The sequence below is a fragment of the Lepus europaeus genome, chromosome 3, assembly GCF_033115175.1.
Source record: "Lepus europaeus isolate LE1 chromosome 3, mLepTim1.pri, whole genome shotgun sequence".
Taxonomy (NCBI): Eukaryota; Metazoa; Chordata; class Mammalia; order Lagomorpha; family Leporidae; genus Lepus; species Lepus europaeus.
In genome coordinates this window covers 53161087-53182134 of record NC_084829.1, presented here as the reverse complement: position 1 = coordinate 53182134, position 21048 = coordinate 53161087, and the positions used below count along the sequence as shown (strand labels likewise).

Below are 21048 nucleotides of genomic sequence, written 5' to 3'. Positions count from 1 at the left end.
CCTCCAAGCTATGACACCACATGCAATGGTGTCTATTTTTGCTGTTATCTTGAAGCGCCCATTGTTGCATATGAGATGGGAGGGTTGAATGTGAGCAAAGAAGACTCAGCAATTGCCCTGCGTGGCAATTGGTAGAGCTTCAGGATTTCCAAAGCACTGTTCCTTGTGTTTTAGAAATTGTACTTATTGGTAAGGGAGAGACATTGAAAGAGAAAGAGAGATCGCACTGATCTGTTGATTTACTCCCCAAATGCCTCTGGGAACTCAATATTGGTTTCCTACATTGGTGGCAGGGACTCAGCCACTTACAGCATCAACTGCCGCCTCCCAAGGCAGGTATTGCAGGAAGCTATAAGCAGGACTGGAGCTGGGACTCCACCTTGAAAGGCTGCGGATCACCTAGGGTAATTCTGACCACTTGCAAATGGGGACACAACAGCAAACAGAGGTTTAGTCTCAGGTGGCCCAGCTCACTGGCGACCAGGTAAGGACCAGAGTTCTGTCTTGTGCAGGCCTGTATCTGTGTTCGGCTCAGGACTCAGTTAAGTCTTGTAGCAGAAACCAAGGAGTCCCAAGCTCTGAGCCAACACTTTAATCCAAACAGGGCCTCCTCTTTGCTGCTGTTAGAAAATCTTTGTTGCTGCTGTTGTTTGTCTTGCAAGGTCATCCATGAAGCCATTATATTAACTCCTGGTTCATCTCTCAAAATGCCAGAGGCAGAATACATTGAAACCTTGACATGTATAGCTTCTTGTTTTCCTTAAGTTGCGAGATACAGCATTTCTAAAGTAGGAACAGTGCAAAAACAGTTGTGCACAATTTAAAGACTAATTATAAAGACTAATTCAGCTCAAGAAAGAGGACTTTGTTGGCATCTCAGAAGCCCTGAATTCCCTTCCTCAATCTCAATGCCCATTCTTCTCATCAGAGGTAACACTATCCTGCTTCGGCAATAAATACTTGCTTGATTTTTTTTCCAGTGTTTTTGTTTTTTTTTTTGTTTTGTTTTGTTTTGTTTTTTTTTTGATAGGCAGAGTGGACAGTGAGAGAGAGACAGAGAGAAAGGTCTTCCTTCTCCGCTGGTTCACCCTCCAATGGCCTCCGCAGCCACCGCACCGCGCTGATCTGAAGGCAGGAGCCAGGTGCTTCTCCTGGTCTCCCATGCGGGTGCAGGGCCCAAGCACTTGGGCCATCCTCCACTGCACTCCCGGGCCACAGCAGAGAGCTGGACAGGAAGAGGAGCTACCAGGACAGAATCCGGTGCCCTGGAGGATTAGCCTATTGAGCCCTGGTGCCCGGCCTTTTTTTCCAGTTTTACATCTGTGTATGCATCCCTAAACAATAGTTTTTGCATATCTGTTTTAGAATTGCTTTCAATGGAGACATACTGTATGGTGTGTATTGTTATTTAAATATATTTTAAATTTTTGCCTTTTAGGAAACCCTGAGCCAGGAGTTATGGCAGCCAAACCCAAGCTCTACTACTTTAATGGCAGGGGCCGGATGGAGTCGATCCGCTGGCTGCTGGCTGCAGCAGGAGTGGAGGTTGGTTCCTGATTGGGAAAAGGAAGGAGGATATTTTGGGTTGGATCAAAGTGGTCTCCTTTTCCCCTCAAAATTCCAACAGTGCCTCCAGGCTGTGACTACTCTTTCCTTTTCTAGCAGCCTTCCTGTGTAGGGGATGAGGGAGGGAAGGATTGTAGTTCTGGGGCCCAGAGGTGGAAGAGAAATTAGGGAGAAGTTGGAGGGACTGAGAGGTGTTCTGGGAGCTCCACAGGGGCTGAAAAGACCTTGGTGGATCTACAGAGAGAGAAGGTAGACCCACATTGGACTTGGTTTCTCCATTAGGATCAGCTGATTTCTGGGTCTTTCCAGTTGCCCCTGCACACCTGAGTCATATAATACTCATGGCTGTCAGCTGGAACCTTGGGCCTAGCTGCAGTCCTATCTCCTTGTGCCCTCCCACACAAGGTCTGCACTACAAATTCCCTCCCCACTGACTCTTCCATAGGCTTCCACAAATGCTTTGGGATTGTTCTGTTTCAGGCATGTGTAGACTTCCTTTTCGCTGTTTGAATGTCATCTCCCACAGAGCAAGGACTTATTTCTTTGGTTTTGCCTTTTTTCTTTTGAAGCCTTCTCCCCTACACTGCTCATCTTACCACTTGCCTCAAGATTTGGGGGACAAAAAGCACTCTCACAAAAGGTTTGGAAACACACCATCGATAAATTTTGATAACCTTGCCTGAGTCATGCTATTTTTTTTTTTTAAGATTTATTTATTTGAAAGACAGAGTTAGAGAAAGAGAGATCAAGACAGAGAGAGGTCTTCCATCTGCTGGTTCACTCCCCAGATGCCCACAACGGCCAGAGCTGAGCTGATCTGAAGTGGAGCCAGGAGCTTCTTCAGGGTTTCTCGCTGAGTGAGGGGCCTAAGTACTTGGACCATCCTCTGGTGCTTTCCCAGACATATTAGCAGTGAGCTGGATCAGAAGTGGAGCAGCTGGGACTGGAACTAGCACTCATATGGGATGCTGGCACTGCAGGCCAGGGCTTTAACCTCCTGTGCCACAGCATTGACCTGTGATCTTTTAACTTCTCCTTTGAATATATGAGCATCAAAGAGAAATCTTATTTGTCCTGAAATGGAAGGAGGGAGGCAAAAGAAAAGAGACAAGGGAAGAGGAGAAATCACTGGGGGAGGTATAGAGAAAGGACAAGAGTTTGGAGGGAAGTGCATAGGTAAGGAAAGGAGACAGGGTCTTGGGAACACTATCTAAGCTAATCTACTCTTACCTCTGTGACAATTTTCAGCTGCATGGAAGCTGGTAGATTTGTGGTTCCTTTTAAAATTTTATTCTGGAAATTGTTGGGCTTTAAAAATGTTATTTTTAATTTTTAACAGATTCAATGTGATTTGTAGATGTAATTCTTTTTTTCTTAATTGAAAGAGTTATAGCAAGAAGGGAGAGAGAGAGAGAGGTACCTTCTGGAGCTGGGCTGATCCAAAGCAAGAAGCCAGGAGCTTCTTCCAGGCCTCCCACTGGGTGCAGGGGCCCGAGCATTTGGGCCATCTTCTGCTGCTTTTCCAAGGTGCATTAGCAGGGAGCTGGATCAGAAGTGAAGTGGAGCAGCTGGGATTCAAACTGGTGCCCATGTGGGATGCCAGCCCTGCAAGTGGTGATTTAACCCACTGAACTACAGTGCCAGCCCCATTGTAAATACAGTTTTAAGAATATAATGAAATTCTCTCCTTCCCTCCATCGCTTACTCCCTCCTGCTCACTCTCCATCCTTCCATCCTTTCCTTTTTTAAAAATTTTTTCAGATTACATATTTTAAATATACATTACAGTGAAAAGGCTTAATACTTCACTGAATAAGAAATTTAAGAGGGGCTGCTTCTGTGGCACAGCGGGTTAATGCCCTGGCTTGAAGCGCCAGCATCCCATATGGACACTGGTTCGAGACCTGGCTGCTCCACTTCCCATCTAGCTCTCTGCTATGGCCTGGGAAGGCATTAGAAGATGGCTGAAGTCCTTGGGCCCCTGCATCCATGTGGGAGACCTGGAGAAGGCTCCTGGCTTTGGATGAGCTCAGCTCTGGCCATTGCAGCTAGTTGGGGAGTGAACTAACAGATGGAAGACATCTCTCTCTCTCTCTCTCTTTATGCCTCTCCTCTCTCTTTCAAATAAATAAATAAATCTTTTTTTTAAAAAAAGTTATATAAAACTATATTTGCAGCAATAATGATATACAGACTTTTTTTTCTTTTTTTTAAATTTTAGCTCACACATATAGGGGAGAACATGTGGTATTTGTCTTTCCGGGTCCAGCTTATTTCACTCAATATGATGTCTTCCAGTTTGCATCCATTTTGCTGCAAATGGTAGAAATTCATTCTTTTCTTATAGCTGAATAATATTCCATTATGTATATATACCACATTTTCTTTATTCATCTAATGATGGATACCTCGGTTGATTCCACATTTGGCTATTGTGAATAGTGCTGCTATAAGCATAGTGGTGCAGGTATTTCTTTGACACATTGTGTTCAAGTCTTTCGGTTGTATATCTAGTAGTGGGATTGCTGGATCATGTGGCAAATCTATTTCTAGTTTTCTAAGAAATCTCCACATGGTTTTCCACAGTGGCTGCACTAATTTACATTTCCACCAAAGGTGTGTAAGTGTTCCCCATTGTCCACATCCTTGTCAGTGTTTGTTTCTCTCTGTGTTTGGGATTTTAGCCATTCTGACAGGGGTGACGTGATATCTTCTTGTGGGTTTGATTTGCATTTCCCTGATGGCCAGCGATGTTGAGCATTGTTTCATATATTTGTTGGTCATTTGTATTTCTTTTTTGGGGAACTGTCTATTGAAATCCTTTGCCCATTTCTTAACTGGATTGTTTGTATTTTTTTGTTGAGTTTTTTAAGTTGCTTATATATTTGGGATATTAATTATTTGTCATATAGGTGGTTTGCAAATTTTTTCCCATTCTGTTGGCTATATCTTCACCCTATTGATCATTTCCTTTGCTATGCAAAAGCTTCTGAGTTTAATATACTCCCATTTGATTAGTTTTGCTTTTGTTGGCTTCTGCTTTGATGGTCTTCTCTAATAAGTCATTCTCTACACCAATATCTTGTAATGTTTTCCCTACATCTCCTTCCAGCAACTTCATAGTCTCAGGTTAAGTCTTTGATCCATCTTGAGTTGATTTTTATATGCAGTGTGCAGTGAGAGGTATGGAACTAATTTTATTCTCATACATGCATCCAGTTTTGCCAGCACCATTTGTTGAAGAGATTATTCTTACTCCACTGTATGGTCTGAACATTTTATCAAAAATCAGTTGGCTGTATATATGTGGATTAATTTCTGGGCTCTATATTCTGTTCCATTGAGCTATGTGTTTTTTATGCTAGTACCATGCTAGTTTGATTACTCTAGCTTTGTAGTATGATTTCAAGTCAGATATTGTGATGCCTCCAACTTGATTTTTCTTGTTCAGGGTCACTTTGGCTATTTGATACCAAAACTAAACAAAGATGTGGCATGAAAAGAAAACTATAGATCTATATCCTTAATGAACATAGATGCAAATATTCTCAATAATATACCAACAAATTGAATCCCAAACCTCATAAGATCATACATCATGATCAAATGGGATTTATCCCAGAAATGCAAGGATGTTCAACATTTGCAAATCAATCAACATCATAAATCACATCAATAGAATGAAGAACAAAAACCATATGATCATCTCAATAGATGCAGAGGAAGCATTTGATAAGATTCAACACCCTTCATAATGAAAATCTTCCACAAACTAGGTTTAGAGGAATATTCCTCAAAATTTTAAAGGTTATATGTTATGAACCAACAGCCATATCATTCTGAATGAGGAAAAGCTGAAAGCTTTTCCCCTCAGATCTGGAACAAGACAAAGATGTCTACTTTCGCCACTCTTTTTCAATATAGTACTGGGAGTTTTAACAAGAGCAAATTATGGAGGAGAAAGAAATAAAGGGGCCCGGTGCTGCGGCTCACTAGGCTAATCCTCTGCCTGCAGTGCAGGTATTCCGGGTTCTAGTCCCGGTTGGGGCACCGGATTCTGTCCCAGTAGCTCCTCTTCCAGGCCAGCTCTCTGCTGTGGCCTGGGAAGGCAGTGGAGGATGTCCCAAGTGCTTGGGCCCTGCACCAGCATGGGAGACCAGGAGACCAGCTCATCAGCCGCAGTGGCCATTGGGGGGTGAACCAACAGAAAAGGAAGACCTTTCTCTCTGGCTCTCTCATTGTCTAACTCTGCCTGTTAAAAATAAATAAATAAATAAATAAATAAATAAATAAATGAAAGAAAGAAAGAAAAAGAAAAAGAAATAAAGGGCATCAAAACTGGAAAAGAGGAAGTCGAATTATCCATGTTTGCAGATTATATGATGTTCTACATGAAAAAACCTATAAACTCCACCAAAAAGCTGTTAGAATTAATAAACCAATTTAGTAAAATTGCAGGTTACAAAATAAGCATACAAAACAGTAGCTTTTTTATGCTAATGATGAACCCACAGAAAGAGAAATCAAGAAAGAAATCCCATTCACAATAGCCACACACACAAAAATCAAATATTTAGGCATAAATTTAACCAAAGAAGTGAAAGATGTTTACAATGAAAATTATTAAACATGAATGAAGTCATCAGGGACACAAAAAATGGACAGATATTCCTTGACCATGGATTGGAAGAATCCATATCATTAAAATGTCTTTACTACCTAAAGCAAAAATCTACAGATTCGATGCAATTCCTATCAAAATACCAATGATATTTGTTGTTAGACATTTTATGCTGTCAGCATTTCACTTTGTCTCTTTTTTTTAGGAAAATAAAATAAAATATTATTTCCTTCTTTATCTAGTTTGAAGAAGAATTTTTGGAAACAAGAGAAGACTACGAAAAGTTGCAGAAGGGTGAGTCTAGATTATTCAATGTTATCTTATTAGAAAAAATAGAAACACTTGTTTTGTTATAAAAAACACATAGCTCTAGAACAATAACTATGAAAAAAGGCAAGCACAGCCTGGCTTGTAACCTTGCTTGACTGCTCACTGTGTCCCTGGCATATCTAAATGTATTGTCACCTTGGCCTTCACAATGCTTGTCAATATTGTTTTGCTGGGTGACCTCAATGGGCATGATAGCATGAGCTGACCCATGCCAACTTGCTTGAAACTCTCCATCCCACTGGAGAATCCTTAAAGAATTACAAAATACTGATCCAGTGGATCAGAGGGAGGCAGCCATGGGAGGGGATGTCCTACTTCTCATGGTCAATGTCCACTTTTCCTTACTTAACAGACACCATTGCAGCAGGTCACAGAGGAGAATCAAGGTTCTGGAAAAGACCCAAGCTTGGTTACACGTCGAACATAATCATTACAATTCTCCAGAAAAATTTCTCACACTGAGAAAAATGCTTTCACAGTATTTTTTGAACTTCTTTTTAAAAATTGTTTAATGATTTTTATTTACTTATTTGACAGGTAGAGTTAAAGACAGTGAGAGAGAGAGACAGAGAGAATGGTCTTCCCTCCGTTGGTTTACTCCCCAAATGGGCCACAATGGCCGGAGCTATGCTGATCCAAAGCGAGGAGCCAGGTGCTTCCTCCTGGTCTCCCATGCGGGTACAAGAGCCCACACACTTGGTCCATCCTCCACTGCCTTCCCGGGCCACAGCAGAGAGCTGGATTGGAAGAGGAGCAACTGGGACTAGAACCTGGCGCCCATATGGGGTGCCGGCGCCGCAGGCGGAGGATTAACCAAGTGAGCCGCCGTGCTGGCCCCTATTTTTTGAACTTCTAATAGCCCTCATTTTTATTTTTCTGTACCTAAGGAAATGTAGGTGTCCTCAGCATTGCTGAAAAGCAGTCATGAAATTAACACAATTTTTTTTTAAAGATTTATTTATTTGATTTGAAAGGCAGAGTTACAGAGAGAGGGGGAGAGACAGAGAGAAAGAGGTGTTCCATCCACTGGTTCACTCCCCAAACAGCCGCAACAGCCAAGGCTGGGCTAGACTGAAGCCAGGAACCTGGAGCTTCTTCCAGGTCTCCCATGTGGGTGCAGGGGCCCAAGCACTTGAATCATCTTCTGTTGATTTTCTCAGGCCATTAGCAGGCAGCTGGTTTGGAAGTGGAGCAGTTGGGACACAAACAGTGCCCATAATGGAGCCGATGTCACAGATGTCAGCTTTACTTGCTATGCCACAACACTGACCCCAAGGGCAATGCTTATTTAAAAGACATGTTTAACATTCAGTATATCTTTTTAAACATTTTATTTATGTATTCATTATTTGAGAGGCAGAGAAATGGAAGAGAGAGAGAAAGAGAGAGAGAGAGAGAGAGAGGGAAAAACAAGATCTTCCATTTACTGTTTCATTTCCCAAATGTTCACAGGGCTGGGACTAGGCTAGGATCAATGCCAGCACATAGGAACTCAATCCAAGTCTCCCATGTGGATGTCAGGGACTCAACTATTTGAGCCATCTCCTGCTGTCTCCCAGGCTCTGTGTTGCTAGGAAGCTGGAGTTAGGAGCTGGAGCCAGCTATCAAACTTTGGTTAACTCTGATGTGGGATGCTGGTGTTTTAACTGCTAGGCTAACTGCACCCCTGTGCAAAGCTCTTAACTGTTCCACCTTGATGCTGTTACTTGGGACACCCTCCTGGGCATGACTGCTATTTTTGGACAGGAAGCAGAGTGGGACAGCAGAGAGAGCATGGGACAATGTTCAGGGGGCTTAGCTATCCCTGGACTGTGTGAGTTTGGGCAAATCATGTCCACTTCCCTTGGCCTCTGCATTGCTCTCATCTATAATATGAGGGGATTGAAACAAATGGCACCAAAGATCCTTACTTTCTCTCATGATCTGCGATCTTTAAAAGTCCTTCTGAAGAAGGTGGTCAGATCCTAAAGCAGGCATCATTTCTACAATATTTCCACAGCAGCACAGTGCCTGGCTTTTAGATGCTTGCTCAACATGTGATGAATATAGAAAGACCTGGAGTGAGTGGAAGTTTTGCAGCCCCTCCATTAATCATAATACATTTCCAAAGCATGGTCACATGCCTGATCTTATTCCTAATTCAAAAAGACTGGGTAATTGAGAAGGGGAGATACTGTTCCACATGACTCACTAAATATCAGAGTCTCAGAGAAGTCCCAGACTTGCTTCACTCATCCAGTTAGGCAGGAACTCTCGCCGTTTGGGGAACTGTCACTGGCTGGATCTCCCCCACCTCCCACTGCCTTTTGTTAGATCAGGTGTGAGCAGTTTTAGAAGTAGGGGAAATTAATTTCCTTGGTTCCTATATTGGATCAAGTTCCTCATTCTCAACTATGTGCAGGTTATTTGTGGAAATTTAAACCCTATTCATTGCTTTAAGACTCCATGAAAAGAGCCCATCGTAGTACATCTTTAAATTCATTATTTACACAGGTGGCCACATGCAAAGAGAATTCAGTTTACTGAACATTGATCTGACAATACTGATGTTTTACATATATCTTATTTCATTCTTTCAAAGTCCTACCAGACAGATATTATTGCTATTTTAGAGGAAAAAGTTGTTGCTCAGATAAGTAATTTGTTTAGTTTCATGGTAGAATGGGCTAAAGCTGACACATGAACGCTAGTCTGCCTGGGTTCTTGCTATCATGTCCATCCTGCCATTGAGTACACTTAGAGTGATACCCAATGTGATTTTTAAAGAATGTAGACTCCCAGACTCCACCCCTGAATCAGAATACCTGAGTAGAGTGGATTACTTTTATTTTAATTATTTATTTATTTGAGAGGCAGAGAGACAGACAGAACCCCACCCCCAATACACACACACACACACACAGAGTGAGAGAGAAAATCTCATCTTTTGGTTCACTCTATGTATGCCCACAATGTCCAGGACCAGGCTGGGCCAAAGCTGGGAACTCAGTCCAAGTCTCCCACATGGGTGGCAGGAACCCAATTACCTGAGCCATCCCCTCTGCCTTCCAGGGTCTACATCAGCAGGAAGCTGGAGTCAGGAGCCAGAGCAGGGAATCTAATCCAGGTACTCCAATGTGGGACCAGAGTATCTTAACTTTCCCACCCCAGAGTGGATGTTTTAACAATCCCTCACCCCACGTGATTCTTATGCAGCCTAAACTTTGAGAACCAGAAGCTCATATAGTATAACATAATTACAGTACATGTGGAAAGGCTTACATAATCACGATTAATCCATATACAACAATAAATGAAACTATCAAATCTCAAATTTTAGAAGAAGTGAATGGTTGCAATTCCTCACCACCTAGGGCCTTTAACTCCTCACTTTGGATGGAAGCTTGGAGTCATCCCATGAAATTATTAATGCACCATGCTGCAGACTTACTGTACCCACTGCAGGAGTCTATTTACCTTAACCTCTCTTCGCTCAATCCACAGATGGGTGCCTACTTTTCGGCCAAGTGCCTTTGGTTGAAATTGATGGGATGATGCTGACGCAGACCAGAGCTATCCTCAGCTACCTTGCTGCCAAGTACAACTTGTATGGGAAGGACCTGAAGGAGAGAGTCAGGTACTATAGTGTTCGTGCTTGTACTTGATTCTTATCCAAGCTTCCAACCGAGCACAGTTGAAGGTGTGTAACGTTCAGCCAGCACTGAGGGGAGAAGGCAAGGGGATTGCGGGGAGGATGCCCTTGACAGACCTGGAAGGCCAAGGCAGAATTCTGCATGACTACTCCAATCTCCCTTCTTTTGTGTAGTACTTGTAGAGGTCGGCGTTCAGCGCTCATGTTCTCTCCCCTCTCCTCACAAAATGCCTTCCCAGAAAATGACCTGGTAAACTATTCTACATGAGCAAAAAAATGACAGACTCAGCAAACAAGTATTGAGCACTGCACCACTGATCTATTTGCCCTAAATAATGCTGCATCACACTTGCAACACAGTGACCTAAGTCAGCAAGTGTGTATTAGGGCTCACCAGCCTAAGGGTCAGCTGGGTGGTTGACCTCTTTGGGCCAGGCTTGACTTCTCTCAGCTGGATTTACTCATATGTTTCTGGCCAACCAGTAGTTGGCTGGCAGCTCTGCTTTGGGATATCGGCCCTCAGCTGAGAGACAAAGGGACCAAGTGTTCCCCAGGCTTTCATGCTGGGCTTGTTTTTGTGGCAGCTGGGCCAGGTTCTAAGGCTGAGAGCCTCTTATGTTCTGAGCTCAGGACAGGTCCCTCATCATTTCCACCTCATTCTATAAATCAGAGCAAGTTACAAGGTTAGTCTTGGAAAGAACCCCATCTATTGCTGGAAGGAGCTGCCAAGACCTGTGAGAAATACTGGCAGGTGAAGGATTACAGTCACTTCTTTTGTATAATCCTAAGCATATCTTCTCTGTGCTGTGCGCTGCACTAGGCCTGGCCGAGAGCAATTGGGTTATTAATGCCAGGGATAGTTTAGTGTCACAGGAGGTAAGTAGATTAGGACAACACAAACACTTGAAATTACAAAATTTTACCTGAATTTGCCATTAGCATGGACGTGGTGGGATAGTGTTTACAGAAGACATGGTGGCAGAAAGGCCCAAGTTCAATTATTCAATCAAAGGAGGAAGCATAATCCAGGAATGAGAAAAGTCCTTAAAATTATAGCAGCTCACCCCAACTTTCTCATATCCCCACCTTTTTTTTTTAAGCTTTTATTTATTTATTTGAAAGGCAGAGTTATAGACAGAGAGAGGAAGAGACAGAGGGAGAAAGGTCTTCCATTCGCTAGTTCACTCCCTAAATGGCCGCAACAACCGGAGCTGAGCCGATCTGAAGCCAGGAGTCAGGAGCCTCCTCTGAGTCTCCCACAGGGATGTGGGGGCCCAAGCACTTGGGTCATCCTCCACCATCCACCATGCCACAGTACCACCTTTCCCCCCACCCCCGCCCTGTGTCCCCATCTTTAAAATGGTTTACTCTTTCCAACTTGCAATCCCCAAATGGAGAAGCAGTTTCAAACACTGTGTATAGAATCTTTTAGTAACAATGCAAATAAGTATTAATATGCAAAAGCAGACTATTTTCTCACTGCTTTAATTCATATTGATATTTTTTAAAAATTCCATTACTTTCCCTCCAAGAGATGTGTCCTAAACTGTTCGGATAGTGTCATTGTTATTCTTTTCTCCAGATTAGGTAGAAACTGTAACAGACTAAAGCAAGTGGGCCAGGTAATAATCTAAAGAAAAATGATTTGTAATTCAGATAGGGCAATGAAGGCATGCTATTGTTTTATATGCTGTTAAAAAGAAAGACCAGGACTACAGCAGATCATTAAACCAAATGGGTTGAGCAATTAACACATCATAGAGGACACAAAGCTGTCCTTGCATTGATAGCTAGCACAGTGTGAACATAGCAGGAGACCAGCAAATAGCAGTAATATGCCTTCCACTACTAGTTTCCTTACTAGCTTTTAAAATAGAGTTTGTCAATGAAAGGAACACTTTAAATGGAATGGAATAGACTTGTTTATCTGAATAACTTTCCCTTCTCGGTTGCCAGGTCAAGGGACATCTGTAAAATTACATTTCTTTTCTAAATAAGTGAAAAGATTTCAGTACTAACAGCTTTGCACTTCTGGTAAGCGTCACTGAGTTTAGTTTTTAAAGGCTTAATAACTCAGTCATTTGCTTGTAGCTTATGGCAGATTTCAACCTAGATGAACTTGTTAATTCTTTAATGCATCCTTTTATTCAATAAACACTTTCAGAGACTCTACTGTATCCCAGTGACTTTTGGTACTAGAAATCATTTGGGAGAGTGACAGCTTAAGGGAAACAAAAAGCCTTTGCCCCAACATCTGTTTATACTAAAGCAGTGTCAGGTTAGGAAAGCCTGTACCCGAAATTTCTTTCCATCTGAGAGCCAATGGTGTTTTGTAGGATTGACATGTATGTTGACGGCACTCTGGACCTGATGCTGATGATGGCTCTGACTGCCTTTGATCCGCCCGAGGGAAAGCAGAAGAATATTGATTTAATCTTGAATAAAGCTAAAACCCGTTACTTCCCTGTCTTTGAGAAGGTAGGACGCGAGGACCCAGGGTGTGCTCTATCTCCTGTGCTAAGCATATTCAAATATGACTTTCTGAAAAGGTAGGCTGTGTTACAGCTTTCATGCCCTGGGATCAAAATTCAAATAAGGGGGCCAGCGTTGTGTATGGGCACCGATTCAAGTCCCGGCTGCTCCACTTCTGATCCAGCTCCCTGCTAATGGCCTGGGAAAGCAGTGGAAGATGGCCCAAGTAGTTGGGCCCCTACCACCCACATGGGAGACCTGGAAGAGGCTCCTGGATCCTGTCTTCAGCCTGGCACAACCCTGGCTGTTGTGGCCATTTGGGGAATAAACCAGTAGATGGAAGATTCTCTCTCTCTGACTTTCAAATAAATAAATAAATACAACCTTAAAAGAACACAAACAGACAAAACCCCAAAACTTAAATAAAGATTCCAGAATAAACAACATGTGAATTTATGGTGCTTCCAACAAAATTCAATTCCAACAGAATTGAAATGAACCAAGCTTTATACAGATACACAGCATATCTGTTCTAATTTGGAACATAACCATTAGCCCAACGTGTCACTGCCTTAAATTCACTATTGGATGTCCTTTTTAGATCTAATACTGGAAGCAAATCACGCCTCTGTCAAAATACAAAGATCTCTATAGATGTGATGCTTTTGAAGTCATTTTGGAGTGAATATTAATGAGGAATGTCCTCACAATACATCTGGTGAGGTTCTAAACCCTAAGGATAGCATAGGACAGGGTAAGGAAGATTTGGCAACATAGGATCCCATAAATAAAGATTTTGGAGCCTTGGGAAAGAATGATTTGCTATTGACTAAACTGTGATGGAGAATTAGTACTGGATCATTTCCTGTATATCCAGGGGCACTGTCCAGTGTTGTTGAAATGCCTTCCATGCAAAATGAGTTATCATACTACAGATTTGGATTTCTGTGTGTGGTCTAATCTAGTACTTTTCAAGTCATCTAAAAATTATTTATTCAATTGAAAGGCAAAATTTTACAGAGAGAGAGGGGGGAGGAGAGACTGGGCAGAGGGAGGAGAGGGATCCAGAGAAGGAGGGAGAGAAATCATACGTTGGTTCACTTCCCCCCTAGATGCAATGGCCAAGAGCTTTCTCCGGATCTCCCATGTGGGTGGAAGGGGCCCAAGAACTTGGGCCATCCTCCACTATATCCCAGCCCATTAGCAGGGAGTTGGACTGGAAGTGGAGCAGCCAAGACTCCAACCAGAGCCCATATAGGATGCTGGCATTGCAGATGGTGACTTTATCCGCTGCACCACAATGCCAGCCCCACAAGACATTTTACATTGCTTAGTCAAGTAATCAGTCAGCATGTTTCTTATGCCTCTTAATCCAAAAAATCTCCTTTTCTGGTCTCTCTCTTTCCCTTCTTTTTGTAATACTTTAGATTTTAAATTTTAAAACATTTTTAAAATTAATTTATTTGAGAGACAAAAGAGGAAGAGAGAGAGAGAGAGAGATCACATTGCTGATTCACTTTCCAAATGCCTGCAACAAACCCCTAGCTAGGAACTGGGAGCTCAAACCAGGTCTTTCATATGTGTGACAAGGATCCAATTACTTGAGCCATCACCTGCTGCCTCCAAGGGGCTGCATTAGCAAGATGCTGCAGTAGAAGCCAGAGTGGAGTCTTGAACCCAGGTATTCTGATGTGGGACACATCAGACTTAACCCCTAGACCAAATTCTGGCTCCCTAACTTATTTTTAAACTCCTCTTAATTAGTCTTTATACTTTTCTTCCTTCCTTCCTCCCTCCCTCCCGTCCTCCCTTTCTTCCTTTCTTTCTTGTTCTCTTTCCTTAATTCCAAATTCTTTTTTAAAAAGATTTATTTTATTTATTTGAAAGTCAGTCATAGAGGTAGACACAAAGAGAGAGAAAGGGATGTCTTCCATCCGCTGGTTCACTCCCCAAATGGCCACAATGGCTGGAGCTGAGTCAATCCTAATCCAGGAGCCAGGAGCTTCTTCCAGGTCTCCCATATGGGGGCAGGGGCCCAAAGACTTGGGCCATCTTGTAATGCTTTCCCAGACCATAGCAGAGAGCTGGATTGGAAGTGGAGCAGCTAGGACTTGAACTGGCACCCATATGGGATGCCAGCACTGCAGGTGGTGGCTTTACCCACTATGCCACAGTGCTGGCCCTAAGTATAATTTTACTTAGCCGTTTCCAGGCTTGTAACCAGAGCCCAGTGCCAGCATTTCATCACACAAGATATCTCGATAATCACGGGCAAATTTCCAGAAAGACTGTGCCAATTTACACCATGTGTAAGAGTGTTTGTTTCATCCTATCCTGGTCAGTCTTACAGATTGTCTAGGAAAAAGATTCCTCAGTGAAGGTGATCTGGTTAAGAGTTCATGCTTTTGTTAAGTATTTAGTCTTTGCTTCCACTCAATATTTGTTCTTTTTCTTTTTGTAGATTTTGGGAGATCATGGAGAGGATTTTCTCGTTGGCAACACGTTCAGCTGGGCAGATGTGCAACTGTTAGAAGCTATTTTAATGGTGGAAGAGCTCAATGCTTCTGCTCTTACCGAGTTCCCTCTGCTGCAGGTAGTGTATGACAGAATGGACAGGAACAATGACTGAAGCAAAGTGTGCTTCCAAATCAATCTCAAAAGCACTTTGAGGAGAAGGGCTTTAATATTTTTATTTTATTCTTTCTGGTTACTTTCTATTGCTTACATTGTGGGATCTGTTAGGAAAAAACCTGCATAAAGGGAGATAGAGATTATTTTGAGCTCTAGCATGAACATTTACTACCAACCTATTTTCTCTGCTCTGTTTTTTCCACAATGAAGTGAGACTCTCAAGTCTGTCTTTGTTGATTCTGCCTCTACTCCTGCCAGACAGCCCTGTCTGCTTTGTGCCCCCTGATGTCCAGGCCTGCATGCCTTCCAGCGACTGCCCAGGCCATCTGTTTGGGTGCTGCTGCTGCAGCTCTCAGACCAAATTCTGCCACTTCCAGAACTTACCTGGGCCCTGTTACAATTCCTTAGGAACATTTGATATAATATGTGGCCATGACTATTGTAGTCTAAGAATAGTATTTTTCTTATTAAGAAAGGAATTAAAATACATGTAGTTACATAGGACACTTGTATAAGCCAAAAAAGGAAGAGGCAGAAGAGATGGAAGAGAAGAAGGAGGAGGAAGGGGAGGAGGGGGAGACAGAGGAGGTCAGCCAGAGGTTCCTGTGTGAGACATCCTGGCCTATTATTTTGTGTTTCTCTAAAATAGGATTATACTGAATACTGCTGTGTGGCTGCTTTTTAACATTCTTTTCAATGATCGTTAGTATATGGAAATATCAACAAATATTTTCTGCCATATCATGTTGTTTTGTTTTCACTGGTCAATAGAATCATATCTTTTTGAAAACTCAGAGCTATATAAATACAAATAAACAGAGGAGTCTTACACCCACTACCATCTCCCCACCTTCCTGCCCTTGCAATCACTTCCATTGGTTTCCTGGGTGTCCTTCCTGTGTTCCTGCTTATGCTGAGATGAGAAAATACGAATGTGTGCTCTGATTCCACCTCTCCCCACTCTCTTAACAAAACAGACAGCCACATATATTCTGTTCCTCTCCAGGACTTGGTAAAGCAAACAAAAAATGCATTCTATAGATCTTTCCCTGTCAATATAGGGACTGTCCTCTTTGCTTTTATATAAGATATCATTTTAAATTTCTGGCTTATCTTTATGTAGGGAAGAACTATAATTTATATAACCAGTTGCTCTTGATGGAAACATAGGTGACTTACAATTTTTCACTTTGTTGACATTATTATAGCTATTTCTGTGCTCACATCCTTATTTATTCCCTTATAATAAATTCCTAGAACAAGAACTGATAAGTCAAAGAGTATGAATATTATAGGATTATCACTTAACTCATGCCAGCAATTATGTCACCCTTCCCAGGTAACACCAGCAAACACATATGGAGGAACTCACTCCCATTCAACACATAGACTCTGTAAACCAAAGGTCCAGGCACCCTCCCCTCATACTGTTAGGTATAAGATACAGGTCCAAAGATGACACAGAGGCAACTGCTCAAGGTAGGACAGACTTTTAGTGTGGAAAGGGCAGCTGAGTGGAGTCAGAGGTGGGATTGTAGCCCGCCCGGGAGGCTGGAGTGAGTGGTCAGTCCCCTGGGCAGTGGGCAGTTGTCCTTTTTTTTGCTCTTTGCCTGGGAAAGAGCCGTGCGGACTCAGAGAGACCCACCTCCCCCATGATAAAGCAGGTGGACAGACAGAAAACCCCCTTGGCAGTTGTCAACAACCTACACCATATGGTCTTATCAGCCCAGGATGTCCCTGGCAAGGAACCATGAGAGACAGTCAGGTGGGCACAAGGTCAGGCAATGGACTACCCCAGCGTTACTTCAGGGTCATTTAGCTTCACCCAAGTACCAGGTGTGGCGTTAGCCATTTATGTCCCAATGGCTTAGTAGGTCCTAACCATGACAAGGGTCTGATTTTCCCTAAAGCTTGTGACTGCCATTGAGGTCCTGATTGTACCGTTGCTCATTGCAGGCATTTAAAACGAGAGTGAGCGGCATTCCTACAGTGAAGAAGTTCCTGCAGCCTGGGAGTCAGAAGAAGCCGCCCCCAGACAGCCACTATGTGGAAATAGTCAGGAGAGTCCTATCCATGTAACAGCAGAGGTCCCTGGTGGCTGGAGCCTGATCCGCTTGCACAGGCCACTGAGAAAGAACCGAAGCCAACTGTGGCATCTAAGAATAAAACTCACGGGAAGGAAAAACCATGCTCCCATCCATAGCAAATGCCGATTAAATGCTTAGAAAACCATTATGATGTGTGAGGCTTTTTTAATCTTGTCGTTTGGAGATGATTGTCTACATACAGCTTTTATGAAATCAACAACCTGTATAAATAAATAGGGGGCAGATAGAGCCTGCAGAGGGCACTGTTCTTGCAGCCTCCATCAAGATCAGTACCACAGCGGGAGGAAGGGACCAGAGATGTGTGGGGGTAGGATCTTCCCAACACAGCACTGACTGCCCAGTGCATGGGAAGAAAATAAAATGGGGGCCAGTGTTGTGGCACAGTGGGTTAAGGTGCCATTTGCAATGCTGCATCCCATATCGGAGCACTAGTTTGAATCCCGGTACCTCTGGTTCTGATTCAGCTCCCTGTTAATGCACCTGGGAAGGCAGCAGGGGATGGCCAAGTGCTTGGGCTCCTGACACCCATGTGGGAGATCAGGACTCACTTCCCGGCTCCTGGTTTCAGCCTGGTCCAGCCTCAGCCATGTCATTTGGGGAGTGAACCAGCAGATGGAAGATATCTCCCCCCATCTTCATTCTACCTTTCACATAAATAACTCTTTTTTGACAAATGGCCAATGACTAATGGGAGGAAGATGATAGCTGGTGCTAGGAAACCCTAAGGGACAATGTGGGGAACAGTGCATGCCCAGGGAACACCATTTTGAAGCCTGAAAAAGAAATTGAAAATCAAATGATCCTCTTCCACCTGACAGAGAATCCCGAGACTGGGTTTTGCTTTATGAAACAATTCCAGGTAGCGTTGTGATTAGGATATAACCTTTGAATGTTTCCTTACAAAAATCGACCAAGCCAGCACCACGGCTCAATAGGCTAATCCTCCTCCTGTGGCGCCGGCACACCGGGTTCTAGTCACGATCGGGGCACCGATCCTGTCCCGGTTGCCCCTCTTCCAGGCCAGCTCTCTGCTGTGGCCCGGGAGTGCAGTGGAGGATGGCCCAAGTGCTTGGGCCCTGCACCCCATGGGAGACCAGGAGAAGCACCTGGCTCCTGTCATCGGATCAGCGCGGTGCGCTGGCTGCAGCGCGCCGGCTGCGGTGGCCATTGGAAGGTGAACCAACGGCAAAGGGAGACCTTTCTCTCTGTCTCTCTCTCTCTCACTGTCCACTCTGCCTGTCAAAAAATTTTTAAAAATATATAAAAAATTAAAAAAAATAGACCGAAAGAGTCCCCAGCCTTGATGTACTTTCTACGGGTCACCTATCATGTCTCCAAGTCATAGTTTGGAGTTCAGCCCCTCACTGGGGCTCATTTAATGAGGGAGGCTGGAGCTGACTCAGTGACAGAGAATCTGCTCAGGCTAATGTGGTCTCTGCTCTGGAGCAGGGCTTCTGCCTGTAGTTTTCAGTACAAGATCCTACCAGCTCTAAACACCTGCTAGGACACCCCGTCCTCGGCTATACAATTTACCATTTTTGTGTGTGTATCCAGGGACATATGAGGGGAGGGTCTTCAAACATTTCATGGACAATGTGTATTATCTTTTAATTCCATTTTTCATGAACTTTTGGACACACCCTTGGGTCTTGATTTTTGAAATGACTTAATGACTCATCAGACTTCATGCCATTTCCTCAGGGTCACTGTGGGTTTGTCTATTCCTATACTGTATCTGCCCTGGCTGTTCTTCCTCCTTTCTTCAGATGATGGATTGAGCAGCAGAGTTCTGACAACCTGGGCCACATAGCTTCCCCTCTCCTAGCCCATGTGGTCAGATCCCAAGCTAGACTGGCACCCAGCATATAGCTTCATCTCATATCCCATCATGAGAAAGCCATGGCCAGTCAGCTGTCGATGGCAATAAAAGAGAGGAAAACACAAGAAGAGAAACTCTGCCCACTTCCACCAAAGCCAAGTAAGTGTCTGACTGTACAGAAATTAAGCAGAAAAAGAAAAAGACATTATTTTTAATGTCTAAACTGAAAAACAATTTATTTTTGTTATGCTAACTTACAATTTTCTTTGTTACACTGGTCTTGGTAAGGGCTATACATGGAAAATACAGTTCTTTCCCGACAGAAGTCCCTGGGCCCTTACACCTTGCAGTGGTGCCTCCCTCCAGTAGGCAAGTACTACATGCTTGAGTTCCCAAAGCTCCAAGCCAGTTTTGCTTGTGTTCTACGTGGTAGGTTTTAAAAACAAGCTCTAAGGCCTGACCTTAACCTGGCACTCTGATATGTTCTCAGAAAATAGTCCAAAGGCAACTGACAGACATAGCCAGCCAATCAGTTAAAATACGTTTGTACATCTAACCTATTGGACACCTTAGCTCAGCAACATAGCACAGGATCGAGTAATGGACACTTTTCCCCATCCTTGGCTAACAGGAGCTGTGACTCACAGCTGCCGCCTTGTGTCCTGAGAGAGTATTGTACTATGTATCATCCAGGAAAAGGTCAAAATTCAAAATTTGAAGTATAGATTCTATTGTCACTTTCACACAACTGTTGTTGCAAAAATCACAAGTAGAGACATTATACGTTGGGACCCATTTGTATTTCTTAGTCATTTTTTGTAGTTTTCTTTGGACTCAGTGCCAGCTTCTTAGGTAGGGTCTTAGCTTCACCAGCAGAAGTAACTATGTGAGCAACGGCAAAGCAAACCTTTGCAAACCTAACAGCACAGGACAACACTCAATGACCAACTTCTACCTTCTCCTCTTCAGAGAGTCTTAGTTGTGGACAGAGAAAGAAAGGCAAGTGAAGACATCTAGCTCAAAATACCCCTGGGAATGGAGAGCTGGAGGATTGGACAGCCTTTGACCCTCCACTCCAGAAACACTGGGATGGAGACACAGCGAGTAGCCTTGGCCCCCATTTGGCACTCTGGCATGTGAGAATTTCTTGTCTCGCTGGCTACAAATCTCTCCTGTTTCAGGTAAAGCCTATTTCTGTTATCGTTGTTGTTTGGACCTTGCAAGTAAGTTTCCTCCTGTAATATTATATCCAGAGGCACATTGTTCAGTCGGGTGCCAGGACCTGTGGAGCTGACACACAGACTCTGGCTGACCCAACGAAATATAACCATCTTTGTCTGAGAAGCCAGTTGGGAATCCTGTTCTTTCTGTCTGTTCCAACCACAGCACTCTTCCTCTTCACAATTAGTTCTCAGATTTATGTAACCTCCTTTATGTGCACAATTTGTACTTTACAGCTTATATTTAATTGTGGTTTTTAAAAAAACTTTATCCTTTCTAAAAGGAATTTCAGGTATCAGGAAACAGGTATGGCTAAGTCAGGGATCAGAAGTCTATCACGCCAAAACTACACCAAATAGAGACTGAGTTAGACAAAGGTCATGAGAGCACTTTCAATGGACCAGGCACTCTTCCAGGTACTCGACATCCATTCTATGATTTAGTCCTTTCAACAACTCTCCAAGAGACATCTGATCATTCAGATTTGTACAGGGGAGGAAATTGAAGCCCTGAGAAGCCAGGGGACCTAAGTTCCTGGAGACAAAGTCAGGCCCAGGGTAAGAAGCCAGGCCTACTCTTGCCAGGCCCGAGGGGTCTTCCTCTGTCAGAGTTAAGGACAAATGCATGAAAAGCACACAATTTAGGAAGT

General features: G+C 43.3%; 1 protein-coding gene across 1 annotated transcript; it reads left to right on the top strand.

The window, feature by feature from the left end:
* Nucleotides 1-1458: 1458 nt before the first annotated feature.
* On the top strand, nucleotides 1459-17458 carry LOC133756924 (glutathione S-transferase A4-like). Its single transcript, XM_062187539.1, has 6 exons — nucleotides 1459-1545; nucleotides 6430-6481; nucleotides 10001-10133; nucleotides 12485-12626; nucleotides 15082-15213; nucleotides 17208-17458. The coding sequence occupies exons 1-6, from the start codon at nucleotides 1459-1461 to the stop codon at nucleotides 17328-17330; spliced, it is 669 nt and encodes a 222-aa protein (XP_062043523.1). The 3' UTR covers nucleotides 17331-17458.
* The last annotated feature ends 3590 nt before the right edge of the window (nucleotides 17459-21048 follow it).

Bases quoted from the DNA above. Each gene is read 5' to 3' on its own strand.
- LOC133756924 (XM_062187539.1), top strand. From the start codon at position 1,459: ATGGCAGCCAAACCCAAGCTCTACTACTTTAATGGCAGGGGCCGGATG. The intron at 6,482-10,000 runs GTGAGTCTAGAT...CTCAATCCACAG, and splicing joins CTACGAAAAGTTGCAGAAGG to ATGGGTGCCTACTTTTCGGC. The intron at 15,214-17,207 runs GTAGTGTATGAC...TGCTCATTGCAG, and splicing joins CCGAGTTCCCTCTGCTGCAG to GCATTTAAAACGAGAGTGAG.